The sequence below is a fragment of the Siphateles boraxobius genome, unplaced genomic scaffold, assembly GCF_051911475.1.
Source record: "Siphateles boraxobius isolate OS27281-9 unplaced genomic scaffold, OSU_SipBor_1 94, whole genome shotgun sequence".
NCBI lineage: Eukaryota > Metazoa > Chordata > Actinopteri > Cypriniformes > Leuciscidae > Siphateles > Siphateles boraxobius.
The window spans coordinates 1000259-1018840 of record NW_027509224.1 but is presented as its reverse complement, the minus strand read 5'-3'; the positions used below and the strand labels follow the sequence as shown (position 1 = coordinate 1018840).

Below are 18582 nucleotides of genomic sequence, written 5' to 3'. Positions count from 1 at the left end.
GGTCGGGAAGATTTTTACAAATATTTTTGAAAGTCTCTTAAGCTCACCTTGGCTGCATTTATTTGATCAAAAATAGAGCAAAATTTTAATATTTTTTTAAATATTATTACAATTTCAAATAACTGTTTTCTATTTGAATATACTATGTTAAAATGTAATTTATTCCTGTAATCAAAGCTGAATTTTCAGCATCATTACTCAAGTCTTCAGTGTCACATGAAATCATTCTAATATGATGATTTGATGCTCTAGAAACATTTATGATTATTATCAATGTTGAAAACAGTTGTGCTGCTTCGTATTTTTGTGGAAACAGTTGAATTTCATACAAGAAACTTGAAAAAAATATTAAAGAACAGCATTTATTTAAAAAAATTAATCTTTATATATATCTTTACTGTCACTTTTGATCAATATAATGCATCCTTGATGAATAAAACTTTTATTTGATATTAAATAAAAAAAATCGTACCGACCAAATATCTTTTTTTTTTCTGTTTTGTCTTTATGTTTTAAACATGAAAGGACAGTGGACAGTAATGCGAGTTGTGTATAGGATAAATGTGGTATGTATGTATTGGTCTGCAAAGGGCCCTTAAAATCAAATTCCTTCTCAAATTCTCTATTTGTCACTCTGTCTCAGGTTCGGGAGTCAGTCATTAATCGTTCCCTTATAGCGAAGCATCATTTCATCCTGTCCGATGTGGTTTCGGAGGACGAGGTTCCCAGCATCGGGTAAAACATCTCTATTGTTGATCTCATTTACTTCATTAGACTTTAAATAGAGGCGTATTGAGGCATCCTCATCTTTAAGACTCCTTCCACTCCTAGATGTCATATTCAGATGGTCTGGTACACATACTCACCCAGCAACAAATGCTGACACTTTCTTTCAAGCTAAATCCAGTTCATGCACTGTAGTTAATGAAATAACTGTTGTATTTGATGATGATTATTATATAGAAGCAGTTTATGGTTTGTTCATGCCATGAGCAGTGTAGTTTGAGCACAGACTGCCGAGCGCCAGTTTTGAACTAATCTGATATCTGTATAAAGTGATCTTTATTTGACAGCTCTCGTATTTGATTTCTCTTTTTTTTCTCCTGTATGTTTGTTTACTCAGTGGTCCAGGTTCTGGGTATGTTCTGAGGATTTTTCTGTTCTTTTTTCATTCTTTTGTATTCCTTTATTTTCCTTGTGTTCCTCCCCTCAGATCTGTGTGTTCATGAGATGCCATTTTCTGTAGAGTTAGTCAGTGTAAAGTATGTTAGAGGAGTCCAGTCCCACACTGCTGTGTGTGTGTGTGTGTGTGTGTGTGTGTGTGTGTGTGTGTGTGTGTGTGTGTGTGTGTGTGTGTGTGTGTGTGTGTGTGTGTGTGTGTGTGTGTGTGTGTGTGTGTGTGTGTCTGTGTCTGTGTCTGTGTGTGTGTGTGTGTGTGTGTGTCTGTGTGTGTGTGTCTGTGTCTGTGTCTGTGTGTGTGTTACTGTGGAAATCACACACTGAGAGAGTGTTTGTGTGTTTGATCTGCTGTATGGTGAGTACTGATAGTGTGTTTAGAGCAACAGTTCTAATGTATGTATGTGCTCACCCTCATGTTGTTACAAACCCATATCCTCAAAACACAGCAAAGCAAACACACACCTTTTGAGGTGCAAGTTAAAGGAAAATACTTAATGCAAAGAGAATATAACTGCACACTCTTAAAGTCCCCCTGTGGTGAAAATCCAGCTTTTAATTGTTTATGTGTCTATGTGGTGTTTTTAATGTGCTTTAAGACAAACCGTGTGTAAATTCATAAGTCGACAGCATTGCTGAGTATTTTCTCCTTAAAACTGCAGTGAAACAAAGACAGTCTCAAAAACACGGTTTGATGTTTCTGACGTTACAAACTACCTCGTAACCAATCAGATCAACGTGTGATCGTCAATGAGTGGATCTCTGAGCTGAGTGAGTGAGTGGAGGCGGGGCTCATTTGCATATTCATAGAGCCGCGTATACTAAATGAGGCAAGGGTGTCGAGTTACATTCAAGATACATTCAAGGCATGAATAACTTTTTTTCAAGGAAAAAGGCTTAAATATGTAATTTTGGTGATCAAAGATGAGTTTTAAGGGATACAATTATTGACTAAAGGGGGACTTTAAGCACATTTTATTACTTTCGCCACGGCAAGTAGCCTTTGTCATGGTATAACTCCTGGCAAAGGTAGGAATTATACTTTAACAAAGGCTACTTGTTGTGCCGAAACGTTGGTAATAATAAAATGTGCTTTAGAGAGTGTGCAGTTATATTCTCTTTGCATTATGTTCCAAACCCATATGACACTCTTTCTTTGTGGACCAGCACTAAAGGAGAGGTTTAGCTGAATGTTCATGCTGCTCTTTTCCATATAATGAAATCATACATCGACCAACATTATAAAATGATTAAAGCTTTGTGTGAGGAACTGGCTGAAAGATAATCTTCTCTGCTTAAGCTTTCACAGGCACAGTGATATTCAGAACAACAGCATTATTGGGAATATGATATTGCTTTTATACAGCAGATCAATAAACAAAAAACGTGCATTTTAGACACAGTATTGTCAGTTACTTTGGCTCTGCCCGATTATTTGTATTGTCACACACAGAAGAACTTCTCAACCTAAAATTTAGCCTAATAAACAATTCGTGTGTATGCACAATTGCACATACATTTTTTCTTAACCTCATTGTAATGTTAATGAATTTTGAATATTCTCAATGAGTGCTCACGTGACCCATGGTAGTAATTTGCATAAAACACACCCAGATCATATCCATATTAGGGCTTTTCACAATCTTTCCTTTATAGCTTTTTCTTACTCTCAGAAACCATATGACGTTCTTAAATTTTGTTCCGCAAATTTAGATTAAGAAAAACAAATAGTAAATAAGTTGATAAATCATGATTCTGTCACCTGCAGAAAGAGTGACTGATAAATCATTCTCCATCACTAATACACAGACTGACAGTCTATCAGGAACGTCCAAACACAGACAAGTACAGTGATGCAAACATTGAAAAAACTTCCTTATCAGCACTATTGGAATGCCGCTCAACCAATCAAATTCAATAAAAATTCAGTCAGCCGTGAAATACTATTTTGCGTGTTCAACATCAGCATCTGTTAGTAGATTGTGTTTGTGGTTGTACAGGATAGAATTAGAGACTTTAAAAACACAAACTGTATGTGAGGCTGATAAAGTCCTGTGTCTCACTGTCTATTGTTCAAGCTGAATGTTAACTGAAATCCCTCACTAATACTGCAGTGTGTTATGGGATATCTCCACACTGACTCTCAGCGGATGCTTTTGCAGGGTGTTGGGCTGGAACCTGTTCAAACTGGCCGAGCCCAGGCGGCCCCTGAAGCCTCACAGGAAGGAGAGGAAGAAGGTGACCGCTCAAAACCTCTCAGACGGAGACATCAAACTCCTGGTCAACATTATCAGAGGATACGACATCCCCGTCCGCAGACTTTATCCCAGGTACCTGTACACCCAGGAAAGTTAAGCGCTAAGAAGACACTAAATGACTGCTTTCTCTCATGTATTGTTTGTTGTATTTTCAGCAAGCCCCCTGTGTCGGCTAAGTCTGGACGATCATTCACAGAGCCATTTGCAGCTCCTGTGTCGTCCCAGATAAACCAGCAGGGCAGTGAGTGGCCCTTCGGACAGGTATCAGCGTGACGGCACCAATCCTGTACTTTACATTATATTTAAAAGTGCAGTAAGCGATTTCTGAGAGACACTGTTTATATTTGAAATCGACAGCCAAACAAACACACCCCCTCCCTAGGATGCTCCGCCCCTAAAATAACTACATTTCAACTGTGTTTCAACAACAACGGCATATCTTGATTCCAAAACCAATGTTACTCACGTGTCGAGCAAAAATAAACCTCCGAGTCCGTTTTCAGACCTACCCGCTCTCTGAAGTCTCTCCAGCGCTGGAAAACTTTTCTAAATATTCACGCTGGTCCTAAAGCTCTTGCCTGATCGTAAACCTCCTTACAAATGTATTCATGACCTTTGGTAATATCTCAGCTATCTCTCTTTCTGTAGTCTTTATACAAATGTCCAGCTTGTTCACTCACTCGTTCCCTCCGCATCATGAGCAGATACACCTCCTACCGATTGGCTACAAGAGTGTCCGTGGACCACTTTGTTTTTTATCCTATTTACACCATAGAAACACCATATTTTGTTCAGCACATACACAGAACTGACATTTAGCAATCAACAGCTTTTCTCTGAGATGGCTTAATGCACCTTTAACTATATCTGTGTGTATTCATGTATGTGTGTTTTAGCCCCTGATCAGGCCGTTTGTGGAGGTGTCTTTCCAGCGTTCAGTGCTTCAGACGTCCACCGCCGAGGGTCCAAACCCCTGCTGGAACGAGGAGATCGTTCTGCCATTCAGGTCAGGCTTTGAGAGCTAGTGTAACATCACATCAGCATGTCACTATAGCTCTGTTCTTAAACCTAGTGAACGGCTTGCTGTCTACATAGGCTGCTGTCTTCTAAGGCGGCCTCCTGACTGAAATGAAACCTCAACCGTGGCTCATCTGAAACCGTGACTCATTTGAAACCGTGACTCATTTGAAACGCTCTACATAGTCAGCGGCTCTAAGCAACACACAAATAGCATGTTGCTAAACTAATAACACAATACTCTAATAAGCATAAAAATTCACAGCACATAGAACACAATGTGGGTAAAATAGGCCTTTTTTCCCTTGATATTCTTCAGTATTGAATTAAACATCAATATTTTTTTTTAATTAATGTAGATTAATAATTATAATTTCTCTTTATTTTTTTCTTGATATTCTCCAGTATTTAATAAAGTACAAGTATTTTAAAAAAAAAGTATTTCTTGACAGATTTTATTTGTATTAATATTGTCCGGTATTTAATGAAACATACATATTTTTTTAATACATTTACAATAATAATATTTATTATTTCTTTGAACAAATTGTATATTTATTGATATCCTCCTATATTGAAAGAGTCATAAAGATTAAAAAACAAAAACATTAGTAATATATATATATTTTTTTTTACCAAATTATATTTTTTATTTAATTTTTATTGATATTCTCCGGTATTGAATGAAACGCAAATATTAAAATAATACACTAATAATATTTAGTATTTCTTTGAACAAAATATATTTTTTATTGATATTCTCCAGTATCGAATGAAGTATAAAGATTAAAAAATACATTAATAATATTTATTATTTCTTTGAACAAAATGTATTTTTTAATTGATATTCCCAAGTATTGAATGAGGCATGAATATTTTTTTAAATAAATGTATATTAATAATATTTATTTCTCTTGAAAATTTTCCATTTCGTCTGAGTTCCTTTTTTTCATTGTGCAATGATACAATTTGGCCAGAAAATGAGGTGTCTTAGAAGGCGGCATAGTGTCCCTTCATTTTGGGAGTGCACCTTTGATGCCTTAAAATGCTGTTTTGGTAAGCGGTTCACTAGGTTTTTAGTCAGAAGTGTTATTTCCTCAGTTTTCACATTGAGTTGATCTTGTTTTCCTTGATCTCACTCAGTGCTCCTAACGGAGACTACAGCTCCACCAGTCTGCAGTCGGTCAGAGATGAGGTCTTCATCAACATCTTCGACGAGGTTCTCTGTGAAGTGGTGGAGGTGAGAAACATTCAGATGTGTGTCATGTTAATCTTCATGATGTGCTAATGACACGAGCGGTGGATCTTAACTCCTTCAGGACGAGAGGGAGAGAGGAAACACCATTCACACCCGTATAGAGAGACACTGGCTCGGCTCCATCAAGATTCCCTTCAGCACCATCTACCTGCAGTCTCGGGCAAGATGCTAAACGCTAACACTGCACACAAACTCTGTCTCTGTCACTTCATTCAACATTTCTAGTAGAAACTGTCATGTTCAAGGAATGAAGTACAAGATTTCATGTTTGAATGGAAACCCAAACTATTTTTGGGTGTGTTCACATGTGGCAGGTTTGGTTCAATGAAAACAAACTCTGGTGCGATCGCTCTGTTAGTACAGTTCATTTGAATAAAGGCCTGTTCACTATAAAGATATCTAAAGTTAGTGTCCAGTCCACACCAGCGGATGATATTGTTCTGTTTATTCTAAGCACACACACACTCCAGTTTTCTCGTCGGCCGCTTTGAATACTGGAGCTCTTTAAAGCAGGATGGATTCTGATTGGCTTTCAATGGTTGTATCATTCATCAGCTGAAAAAAAAAATCGCTCCAACCATATTGTTTCACTGTGCCATTATGGTTATAGTTGTGGTGTGGACTATGCTATTATTTTATATAACAATTTTTAGAACTATATCTTTACAGTTATCGTCCTTGGTGTGAATGAGCCTGAAGTGTAAACCGCGCACACCAAAAAAGTAGACCGAGATCCACTTCCAAATGCATTTTGGTGCGGTTCGACTGAAATATGAACCCAGCATAGACCAAAGACATCTAAACAAACCAAAAGCAGAATGGGATGTCACAAGATGCGACCCTAAAAAGGTCAGAATGCTCAAGCATGACTGTTTTTCTCTTCATGTCATGATGTTTCCCACCACAGTTCAGTACAGGATCAGAACCGCGTCTCCTCACAGCAGATCTTCATTTGTGTGGCGGAGGGATTCCTGACGCTGTTTTATCTCATTTACGGGTTTTATAAGCTCTTCACGAGTTCTCAGCGGGTCAAAATACCATCATATGCATCTACACACATACAACGAGCACATTTATCCCAGAACACAGCATTATTTTATATGTTCGGTAAGTTCTGTTGCAAAATATACTTCACAAAAGCTGTTTTTTATTTGATATCCTTAGGTTCGGTGTTCAAAATGAGAGTGAACGCTAAGCAAACCAGGACTAAATGTATCGTTTTCTTTTTTTAGTCCGCACCAAAATGGCAAAGAGAGCCGAAATACAAGTGTGAACACACCCTTAAATTTGATTGGCTATTTTATTTCAGTAAAGCTGAAAATATCCAGGTTTGATTGATCGTGATCTTTGTTTAGTTGAATTTGTACGTTGTATGTTTAGATTGACGGGACGTTTAAGGTGTCCACTCCTCCAGTGCTGCTGGGATACAGTAAGGAGCGCAGTTTGGGCAGTGAAGGGGGATATGACACCATCCGCAGCCTGAGCGAAGGGACCTTCCTCAGCCTCTTCATCACCATTGAACCCCAGCTGGTGCCAGGAGACACCATCAGAGAGAAGGTACAGGAGCCAGATCTGACAGCATCATGTCCGATGTGATGATACAAATGAGCTTATATATTTTAATTCTTATCTTCTTACCCAAAACGGCTTTTAGGAGTAAAGTAAGATTTTTATACATTTTTTCAGTATTGTTTTCTCTCTCTCTCTCTCTGTTCTTTCTTGTCTTTGGACTGCGTTTAATAGATGAAGGAAATAAAGGTAACAGATTTGGAGTCTGATATCCCAGACAACCTAGTTTTATTAAGGAATATTCTGGGATCAGTACAAGTACAGCAATCTGAATTGCTGACGATTACCACAGGAAATATTTGTGACTTATCCCTCAATTACAATAAAATACACACTTTTCTTGGAGTATGACCAACATATTTGAACATGTTCTGTTAATATGAGATCAATGTTGTAACATTTATTAGTAGCCTTGTCTGTGTAAAGTTATAATGCCAGTAAATGGGAGATTTTCACATGAAATGCACAGAAAGAGAAAAATCCACCAACAGGAATCCATAACTGTAGCCCGCCTCTAAAAGGGCCATTTAGAAACTTCACAGCTCATATAAAACACATTTGAAGTAGATCAATTAATAGAAGTGCTTTTACAAATACACAAGCAGCACATTTCTATTTGAATCATTTCAAAATGTCTTGCCCCATAGACTTCGATTGTATGTAAGTGCATTACACGATTTGTGTTTGTTTTTACTAATGGAGAGATAAGTTGAAATAATTTTCTGTCGTGATCGACAGCATCTGTGAGCATCATAGAGCTTTACTTGTATTACTTGTAGCTTTACCCAGAACATCCCTGTAAGTGTTGTGTGTTTAGTGGAGTTCTGTTTGGATCAGTAAGTGTAATAATAAATGTCAAATTTACTTGTTTATACGCTACCATTCAAAGGTTTGGGGTCAGTTCGATTTTTTAATTTTCTTAAAAAATTAATAGTTTAATTCAGCAGGGATGCGATAAAGTGATAGACATCTTTTACATTATAAACACGTTTACTGGTTCAAATAAACACTGTTCTTTTCTGAACTTTCTAGTCATCATAAAATAATGAAAAAATGTATCATGGTTTCCACACAAAAATGAAGCAGCACAACAGCTGTTTTCAACATAATGATAATAAGAAATGTTTCTTGAGCAGGATCATGTGACATGGAAGACAAGAGTAATGATGCTTAAAATTCAGCTTTGATCACAGGAATAAATTACATTTTACAGTATATTGATTGGAAAACTATGAAAAGTATGGCTGTTTCCGCAACTGAATAAAAAAGGTGATTTTTTTTTTATCTCATAATACTTTTTCTGACTTTTCTTCTCGCAATTGTGTGATATAAAGTCGCAAATGCAAATTAATAATGTCAGATTTGCGATACATAAACCTGTAATTGCAAAAAAAAGTCAGAATTGTTAGGGGAAAAGTCGCAATTATCTTTTTTTTTATCCCATGGCGGAAACAAGCTTCCGTAGAAAACAGTTATTTTTAATTGTAATAATATTTCACAGTATTACTGTTTTTACAGAATTTTTGATTTGTGAGCATTAAAGATTTCTTTCAAAAACACAAAAAGCGACCCCAAACGGTAGTGGATGCACTGTGTCTAAGATTAGCAATGCCTAAAATTAACATTTTGCTCAAATGAATTACTATAAGAGAAACCACTGTGCTAAATGACCTCTGACCTTTCCCTCTGACCTCAGTTTGACACTCAGGAAGTTGAGCGTTTGCTGATAGCGTGTGAAGTCTTTGAGAAGGAGGCAAGTCGGCATTTCCCTGACCGGCCCTGTCTGTCCACCGTCATCGACATCAACGGCAAAACCGTGTTCGCCACACGCTTCATACGACCTCTGAACCCCCCGCAGGAGCTGCTGGACGCCTTCCCCAACAGCCCTCAGGAGGCCGCGGTCCGTACACACAAACACACACACTCTGTGGCACTCCTTCTCTGGTGTCTTTCTGTTCATCCTCTCGTTCTGTCTCTCCTCAGGAGTTAGTGGCACGATACGTGTCGCTCGTTCCCTCTCTTCCAGACAGCGTGTCGTTCGCAGGAGTCTGTGACTTATGGAGCACGTGCGACGTGAGGCGTTTCTCTCACTATTTGCTTCTGTTCTTTCAGTTTGTGTTTTATATATATATATATATATACACAGTCAAACCCAAAATTTATTCAGACACCTTCAATATTTCTCACATTATCACAGTTTATTCGCTATAGGTTCGAAAATGGTAATAAAATATGACAATAACTAAGAGTTAAATTCCTCAAATTAGGAATTATGTTGAATATGTTGATGAATTATGTTGAATATGTCAGCAGTTACATTTAACTACACAATTAGATGATACCAATTTAGATCAACCAATTGCCTAGCAATGCTTAATTTTGTTCAGTCTGTTGTAAAAAGGTTGCATTAACAATTAAAGAAAAAACACTTAAGCAAAACAGGGTCAGGTCAAAGTGTCTGAATCATTTTTGGTCCTAAATTTTTATAAATTTTACTGGTAGTCACTGAATGAAGAATTTTTGGGTATAAATTTGACTTTATTTTGCTCTCCTCACTTACATAAATGAACTATAGTGTCCTGCATGTGTAAAACAATATCAAAAATGATATCAAGTGTCTGAATAATTTTTAATTTGAATATATATTCAAATAAAAAAATATTCAGACACCGGATATTGCTGTATATATATATATATATATATATATATATATACGCTCGTTGTGTAATTTGTGCTGTTTTTAGCAATTCCTAACGCTGCTAGCGGGAGATGAGGAGGAGCATGCAGTTCTGCTCTGTAACTACTTCCTGTCAATGGGGAAACGGGCTTGGCTGATCATAGGATCCGCCATTCCTGAGGTGAGTCTCAGTCACAGGCCTCTCTGCTAATCGCTGTCTGGCTAATTCACACAGGTCAAGTCCAGTCATTTCAATAGGAATCCACGCTATCAGGAATGTCATGTGAGGATGAAAGATTTTCTCACTAGATTTCGCATCAGATTCAAGTTGGTGTCGTGAATTCACCACAATGACCAACAGAAAGCTTAGTTTGAGCCACAGCGAGTTGTGTGTGAGCTGTGCTTTACACTATTGACAGAAGACAAGGACCGTTTTTGCCCGCAAAATGACCACCTTGCTAATGTGACCACATCTGAAAGAAGTGGTTGAAAATCACATCTCTGTGTTAGTGAGACTATAACAACATACATCAGTGATGGACATGTGTTTTAGTTTGATGCCTGTGTCATTGTTTCAGGGCCCTACCGCGTACGTTTTGACGTATGAGCAGAGCCGCTATCTGATCTGGAACCCCAGCACTGGGCAGCACTACGGACAATACGACACATTCTGCCCCCTACAGACCATCGGCTGCCTGATCAACTCAGACAACGTTAGTATAGCCACATAACACTCACATAACTGACTTAATCTCTGCTAAAATACATATTACAATCAATTTAAAATGCACTGCTGTTCAAAAGTTTGAATAATTAAGATTTTGTATTGTTTTTAAAAGTCTCTTCTGCTCACCAAGACTGCATTTATATTATTAAAAATGCAGTAAAACAGTAACATTGTGAAATATTATTAAAATAACTGTTTTCTATGTGAGTATATATTGTAAAATGTAATTTATTCCTGTGAGCAAAGCTGTATTTTCAGCATCATTACTCCAGTCTTCAGTGTCACATGATCCTTCAGAAATCATTCTAATATGAGGATTTAATGCTGAAGAAACTTTTCTTCTTATTATTATCAATGTTGAAAACAGAATTTCAAAATGAATCAAATGTGCAATTATCAACAATAACATAGTGGTGAATAAATCATAATGACTTTAATACGACAATGTGTATAAAACACTAACCAACTGCTCAAAAGACTCGGCCGTCAGACAGTCTCGCGTCGTTGCTACAGGTTTGCGTCTTGGTTCAGACTTGACTGACATATGTGCATTCTGACATAGCGAGCTTGCTAACCAATATTCACTATTTTTTCTGCTCACTGGAAATTAAAATACAAGGTTTATATCAGTAGTTGCATATTCATAACAGTGACAACAGTCTATTTAGAAAAGAAATCGATGATGTGTCTATTCAGTTCAAATCCACATATTCAAAAAATGTACATAATTAGTCGATGTCTGTTTGTCATGTATAATACATCAACCGCTAGCAATGTGGCACAACAGACTCAAGGCTCAACAGGCTAGATGATGTGAAGTGTAGTGGTCATTTCCCAGTCTTATTTATAAACCAGATGAAAACTATATAGTAGCCACTCTCTGTTTTCAGTGTTTTCAGAAGAAAAAAAGATGCATATCGTTTGCATTTGTGATCTGAAACTACAACTACAAACAAAGCTCTCCACAAAACCAGAAGTCACATTAATAGTTAGTAGTTGTCAATTAACTCTTATTTTTGTAGGTTGTGGAAACTGTGATACACTACCATTCAAAAGTTTGGGGTAAGACTCTTAAAAAAAAAAAAAAAAGAAAAAACTTATTCAGCAGGGACACATTAAATTGATTAAAAGTGACATTAAAGACTTTAATAATGTCACAAAATATTTATATTTCAAATAAATGGTGTTTCAATGTTTCCACAACTGTTTTCAACATTGATGATAATCAGAAATGATCACAGGAATAAATTACACTTTAAAATACATACACATACAGAAAAGAGTTATTTTAAATTGCAATAATATTTATCTATATTTACTGTGTTTTTGATCAAATAAATGCAGCTTTGGTGAGCAGCAGAGACCCAAAAACATTAAAAAAAATATTTACAAACTTTTGACCTGTTTGCACAAACATGTCATTTCTGTCAAAGCGGCATTGAAGTTGATTACAGTGTGTTTTGGCTTTTATTTGATGTGATGTGGTCAAATAGTGTGTGATTATTTGTATATTTGTGTCCATGTGTCTCAGGTGTGGTTTAATATCCAGGCATACGCTGCTCCCGTGAGAATGAGTTTTGATGTCTCTAAGACAAAGCTCTGGAAACCGTTTTTCTCACGATCGTTCCCTGATCCCGGCCTCTCTAGTGTGCAGGTGAGGACGGCTCCACCAATCACAGGCCTCCATTTAACAGGGTCACAGATTCTGATGTCAGAATTGATTTTGAGTGATGTTTTTCAGCCGGAGGCACTAGTGTACAGACACACGGATAAAGCAGCTGCCGTGGAGTTACAAGACAGGTTAGTTGTAAAAGTCTTGATTATCTATTGAGTAGATCAAAAGTCTATTGATCTGATATGATTTTGAATTGCTTGAAATAGGATTGGCATCACTTTGAAAAGGAAAATACAGTTATAGGCTACATAAAATAATAATGAGAACATCCTTATATTGTGTGTTTGGGACATGGATTTTAATGGTGATTCATTTGTTTTTGTAATCAGGCTCTCTAAAAATTTGCATTTAGATTTAGCGGCCAACATATTGGTTATCGGCTTTAAAATATAAAGAATTATCGATATCAGGCAAAATTTTCATATCGGTGCATCCCTAATGTATTTACATGCCAATAATCAGCTGTTTTAACAGGGGTGTGTAGACTTTTCATATCCACTGTAGGTACACATATTCTAGGGCATGTTATGAAGTCATATTCATGCAGTAATCATCTGTGCTGTGATGTAGGATCGAGAAGGTTTTGAGGGAGAAGATCATGGACTGGCGTCCCCGTCACCCCACTCGCTGGAACCGCTACTGCATCTCTACGCTACGCCAGTTCCTGCCAAAATTAGAGCTGAGCGGAGGACGAGAGGTGGCTGAGGAACATCGCCTCGAGCTGCAAAGCCTTCTGGGAGAATACAGGGTGAGTGCTCTGCTAGAAATGACACTTTACGCTGTTAAATGTTCCCTGGTTTTGTTTTTCTTGTTTTTGCTATTTGGACTTTTTATTTTGAAGTGTATTTCTGTTCCCAGTGTTCACGTCCTCCGTTTAGTTCCTGGTATACTATTGTTTCTATCGTTACCCTTGTCTGTTGTTGTTGCCATAGTGATTGATTACCCTCACTGTTGCTAGTTAGCCTCTCGTTATCCTGCGTATTTGTTTCCCTTGTTCAGTGTCTGATGTTGTCTAGAGATGGGAAGTCCAATTCTTATCCTCGAACTGGTTCTTTCGGAAAGTTTGTTTAAATGAACCGGTTCAAAAATACGATTCCTTGCGTCATCACGCAATGATGTCACTACGCATTTCTTTTCTAACAACTCAGTGTCATGTTATATCAATAAAACATTCAAATAAAGTAATTTGTGTTAAAGCATATAAAGTTATTTGCCTGAACACATATTGCTGATATTAATTCTTGCCTTTATTCACTTAAGTTAATGGTGTTTGTGGTCACAGTTTCACTGATCCTTCATGTCAGATACAGCTGACCAATATTGAGTAGCCTACATCTTGGATAAGTTTCTCAAAAGTTATGTAACCTAAAGCACACATTACAGACATTGATGCATAAATGCGGATATGTTCTAAATGTCTAAAGTATATAAAGAATGAACCAGCCTCATAAACACTTTGATTTTGCTTTACAACTTAAAATATAATCTGCATGCACAATAAACTATAGTAAAATTCAGGTTTTTCCTGTTTTGATAAAAATGTAGGCCTATTTAATAAAACTATTTCCAGAACCGTCAACTCACTCGTTTGAATCCTCGGCAAACATTGACTGTTGGTTTAATCGGCTCATTCGGTTCATTTTGAGTCGGACGTGCTTCTTGACTAAAGTTTAATTCAGTTTGATTTTATGAACTGGCTTACTTCCTGAGAATAATTTTAAAAAAAAACGATTCACTCAAGAATCGGACATCACTAGTGTTGTCCTTTGTGGATGTATCGTGTGCGTCATTGTCAGTTGTTTTTGCCTGCCCTGTTTTTGTCTACTTCTCCCTGTCCCGTGCATGGATTTACTCTTGTTTTGTTTGTGTAAATAAATGTTCATGTTGCAATGCTGATCTCCGTCTCTCTGAAACACCCTGACATACAACCCAAATGCCAGCTCATTTAGCTAACACTGTTCTCAGATCAGTATAAGGGCCAGGCGTGCTCATTGAGATGATATTTAATCATACATGTTAATTGTTCTGTTTCAGATATCTGGGTTTCCCCTGCACCTTCCTTTCTCAGAGATCCGGCCCATCATTGAAGCCGTTCACAGCACAGGGGTTCATAAGGCCGAAGCGCCAAACGTAGAGTTTGCCTTGGCGGTCCACGTGCACCCGTACCCCGGTAACGTGCTCTCCGTTTGGGTCTACATCGCCTCCCTGCTCAGTGCACACTAGATCTCAGCAGAGCAATAATATAAAGACTTCTAGATATGCTGTATATGAAATCAATGTCATACATTTTTGATTTTGTAGTGCCTGCTAGTGTGTTTTAACACTACATCTACTAATACTAGTTCTCTTATTTATTCTTAAAGAAACTCAGTCTATGATGTTATTTATATGTGATTTTAAAACTTTTATACATTTTTATTCTGTATGTTTTTCGTGTTTGTACTGAACCAATTTGTATGAAATATTCTTAGACCATTTTTATTACACTAGATTGCTAAGTTTGTACCATTTTTTTCCCCCTAGTATCGTTCTTTTAGGGTGAATCTCACAAAACCCACCAAGAACATGTCTAGGTCATATTGCACTTTCACTTTTGATAATGCGGTAAAATATCTTAAAATATACCTCATATGTTCTTTACAGTTGAACACTTTATTCCTTTATAGATATTTTAGTATTTTAATTGCACTGGTTCAGGCTGAGGTAAGCACAAACTGAACTGAATCAGTTGATTGTTGAGGCACAATTAAGTGTTGAAATTGCACATTATGCAATATTTGTGCTACAGAATAAAACAGTGCAGATGCTTGTAACTGTTCTCTGCTTTACATGTGAAGTTGTAAATCTTTCGAGAGACTCTTTACCACAGAGAGATGTTATCACTGTGTGTGACGGATGTATTGGTCTGCCTCAGACAGAAATGTATCTATCAGATCTGTCAGCTGTTATCGGCTCTGTTTGGTTGGAACTTGTTGGGTCTTGCAGGGTTTTTTTTTTGGTTTTTCCTCACTGTCAATCAAACTTTGTGAACTTCCCGATGACAGTTATACAGTAAGAGGCTTTACTCTTTACCTGGACACTTCATGGATACTCTTTCCAAAGATCAAAATCTTGCTTTTTCGAATATTACCATTATTATTAGTGTGTTATAGCTGTCTGTGAATGTAAAAGGTCTGCAAAGTTTTAAAGATGAAAATCTACAACAAATAAAGTTGTCTCCTAAAAAACATGTCGTCAGCAATTCCAGTTTCACTTCCTGTTTCATACTTATGTAACACATTTGCATAATGTCAGCCTATGGTTTTCAGTGGCTGCCCGTGAACAATGTTGTCTTTGCCCCGCCCTCAGACACTAGTTGTAGATGAGACTGGAAGGGTTTTGGTTTTGTCACCAATCACAACAGATTGGGTCATCTGACCAATCAGAGCAGAGTAGACCAATCACAACAGATTGGGCCATCTGACCAATCAGAGCAGAGAAGACCAATCACAACAGACTGGGCCATCTGACCAATCAGAGCAGAGTAGACCAATCACAACAGACTGAGCCATCTGACTAATCAGAGCAGAGTAGACCAATCACAACAGACTGAGCCATCTGACTAATCAGAGCAGAGTAGACCAATCACAACAGACTGAGTCATCTGACCAATCAGAGCAGAGTAGACCAATCACAACAGACTGGGCCATCTGACCAATCAGAGCAGAGTAGACCAATCACAACAGACTGAGCCATCTGACTAATCAGAGCAGAGTAGACCAATCACAACAGACTGAGCCATCTGACTAATCAGAGCAGAGTAGACCAATCACAACAGACTGGGCCATCTGACCAATCAGAGCAGAGTAGACCAATCACAACAGACTGAGCCATCTGACTAATCAGAGCAGAGTAGACCAATCACACCAGACTGGGCCATCTGACCAATCAGAGCAGAGTACACCAATCACAACAGACTGAGTCATCTGACCAATCAGAGCACAGTAGACCAATCTCAACAGACTGGGCCATCTGACCAATCAAAGAAGAGTACACCAATCACAACATACTGAGTCATCTGACCGATCAGAGCAGAGTAGACCAATTACAACAGACTGGGCCATCTGACCAATCAGAGCACAGTACACCAATCACAACAGACTGAGCCATCTGACCAATCGAGCAGAGTAGACCAATCACAACAGACTGAGCCATCTGACCAATCAGAGCAGAGTACACCAATCACAACGGACTGAGCCATCTGGCCAATCAGAGTAGAGTACACCAATCACAACAGACTGGACCATCTGGCCAATCAGAGCAGAGTAGACCAATCACACCAGACTGGGTCATCTGACCAATCAGTGCAGAGTAGACCAATCACAACAGACTGGGCCATCTGACCAATCAGAGCAGAGTAGACCAATCACAACAGACTGGGCCATCTGACCAATCCGAGCAGAGTACAACAATCACAACAGACTGGACCATCTGGCCAATCATAGCAGAGTAGACCAATCACAACAGACTGGACCATCTGGCCAATCAGAGCAGAGTAGACCAATCACAACAGACTGGGCCATCTGGCCAATCATAGCAGAGTAGACCAATCACAACAGACTGGACCATCTGGCCAATCAGAGCAGAGTAGACCAATCACAACAGACTGGGCCATCTGACCAATCAGAGCAGAGTAGACCAATCACAACAGACTGGGCCATCTGACCAATCAGAGCAGAGTACAACAATCACAACAGACTGGGCCATCTGACCAATCAGAGCAGAGTACACCAATCACAACAGACTGAGCCATCTGACCAATCAGAGCAGAGTAGACCAATCACAACAGACTGGACCATCTGGCCAATCATAGCAGAGTAGACCAATCACAACAGACTGGACCATCTGGCCAATCAGAGCAGAGTAGACCAATCACAACAGACTGGACCATCTGGCCAATCATAGCAGAGTAGACCAATCACAACAGACTGGACCATCTGGCCAATCAGAGCAGAGTAGACCAATCACAACAGACTGGACCATCTGACCAATCAGAGCAGAGTTGACCAATCACAACAGACTGGGCCATCTGACCAATTAGAGCAGAGTACAACAATCACAACAGACTGAGCCATCTGACCAATCAGAGCAGAGTAGACCAATCACAACAGACTGGACCATCTGGCCAATCAGAGCAGAGTAGACCAATCACAACAGACTGGACCATCTGACCAATCAGAGCAGAGTAGACCAATCACAACAGACTGGGCCATCTGACCAATCAGAGCAGAGTACAACAATCACAACAGACTGGGCCATCTGACCAATCAGAGCAGAGTACACCAATCACAACAGACTGAGCCATCTGACCAATCAGAGCAGAGTAGACCAATCACAACAGACTGGACCATCTGGCCAATCATAGCAGAGTAGACCAATCACAACAGACTGGACCATCTGGCCAATCATAGCAGAGTAGACCAATCACAACAGACTGGACCATCTGGCCAATCAGAGCAGAGTAGACCAATCACAACAGACTGGACCATCTGGCCAATCAGAGCAGAGTAGACCAATCACAACAGACTGGGCCATCTGACCAATCAGAGCAGAGTAGACCAATCTCAACAGACTGGGCCATCTGACCAATCAGAGCAGAGTACAACAATCACAACAGACTGGACTATCTGGCCAATCATAGCAGAGTAGACCAATCACAACAGACTGGACCATCTGGCCAATCAGAGCAGAGTAGACCAATCACAACAGACTGGGCCATCTGGCCAATCATAGCAGAGTAGACCAATCACAACAGACTGGGCCATCTGACCAATCAGAGCAGAGTACAACAATCACAACAGACTGGACCATCTGGCCAATCATAGCAGAGTAGACCAATCACAACAGACTGGACCATCTGGCCAATCAGAGCAGAGTAGACCAATCACAACAGACTGGGCCATCTGGCCAATCAGAGCAGAGTAGACCAATCACAACAGACTGGGCCATCTGACCAATCAGAGCAGAGTAGACCAATCACAACAGACTGGGCCATCTGGCCAATCATAGCAGAGTAGACCAATCACAACAGACTGGACCATCTGACCAATCATAGCAGAGCAGGGTTGTGGAAACGCGGGGTTTTGAGAGAATGAATCTTCGAACAAACCATTTTCACACAGTCTGAAACAGCACAGGCTTTGACAGCATCTTATGTGTTATTCCATTGTTTAGGAATAATTGTGT

The 18582-nt window shown here is 38.8% G+C and overlaps 1 protein-coding gene across 2 annotated transcripts in view; it reads left to right on the top strand.

Annotated features, from left to right (window-relative positions):
• Positions 1 to 15586, top strand: part of cc2d2a (coiled-coil and C2 domain containing 2A) — a 36508-nt gene extending 20922 nt beyond the window's left edge. Inside the window, exons 24-38 of one of the 2 annotated variants that reach the window (XM_077224938.1) lie at positions 644 to 735; positions 3339 to 3506; positions 3590 to 3695; positions 4331 to 4440; positions 5595 to 5691; positions 5771 to 5869; positions 7090 to 7266; positions 8975 to 9178; positions 9262 to 9351; positions 10023 to 10136; positions 10534 to 10668; positions 12214 to 12336; positions 12424 to 12482; positions 12928 to 13105; positions 14392 to 15586. In XM_077224938.1, the coding sequence (XP_077081053.1) occupies positions 644 to 735; positions 3339 to 3506; positions 3590 to 3695; positions 4331 to 4440; positions 5595 to 5691; positions 5771 to 5869; positions 7090 to 7266; positions 8975 to 9178; positions 9262 to 9351; positions 10023 to 10136; positions 10534 to 10668; positions 12214 to 12336; positions 12424 to 12482; positions 12928 to 13105; positions 14392 to 14580 (1941 nt within the window). In that variant the 3' untranslated portion in view covers positions 14581 to 15586. Of the gene's footprint in view, positions 1 to 643; positions 736 to 3323; positions 3507 to 3589; positions 3696 to 4330; positions 4441 to 5594; positions 5692 to 5770; positions 5870 to 7089; positions 7267 to 8974; positions 9179 to 9261; positions 9352 to 10022; positions 10137 to 10533; positions 10669 to 12213; positions 12337 to 12423; positions 12483 to 12927; positions 13106 to 14391 lie in introns of both variants that reach the window. The other variant, XM_077224939.1, reaches the window with a different exon arrangement.
• The last annotated feature ends 2996 nt before the right edge of the window (positions 15587 to 18582 follow it).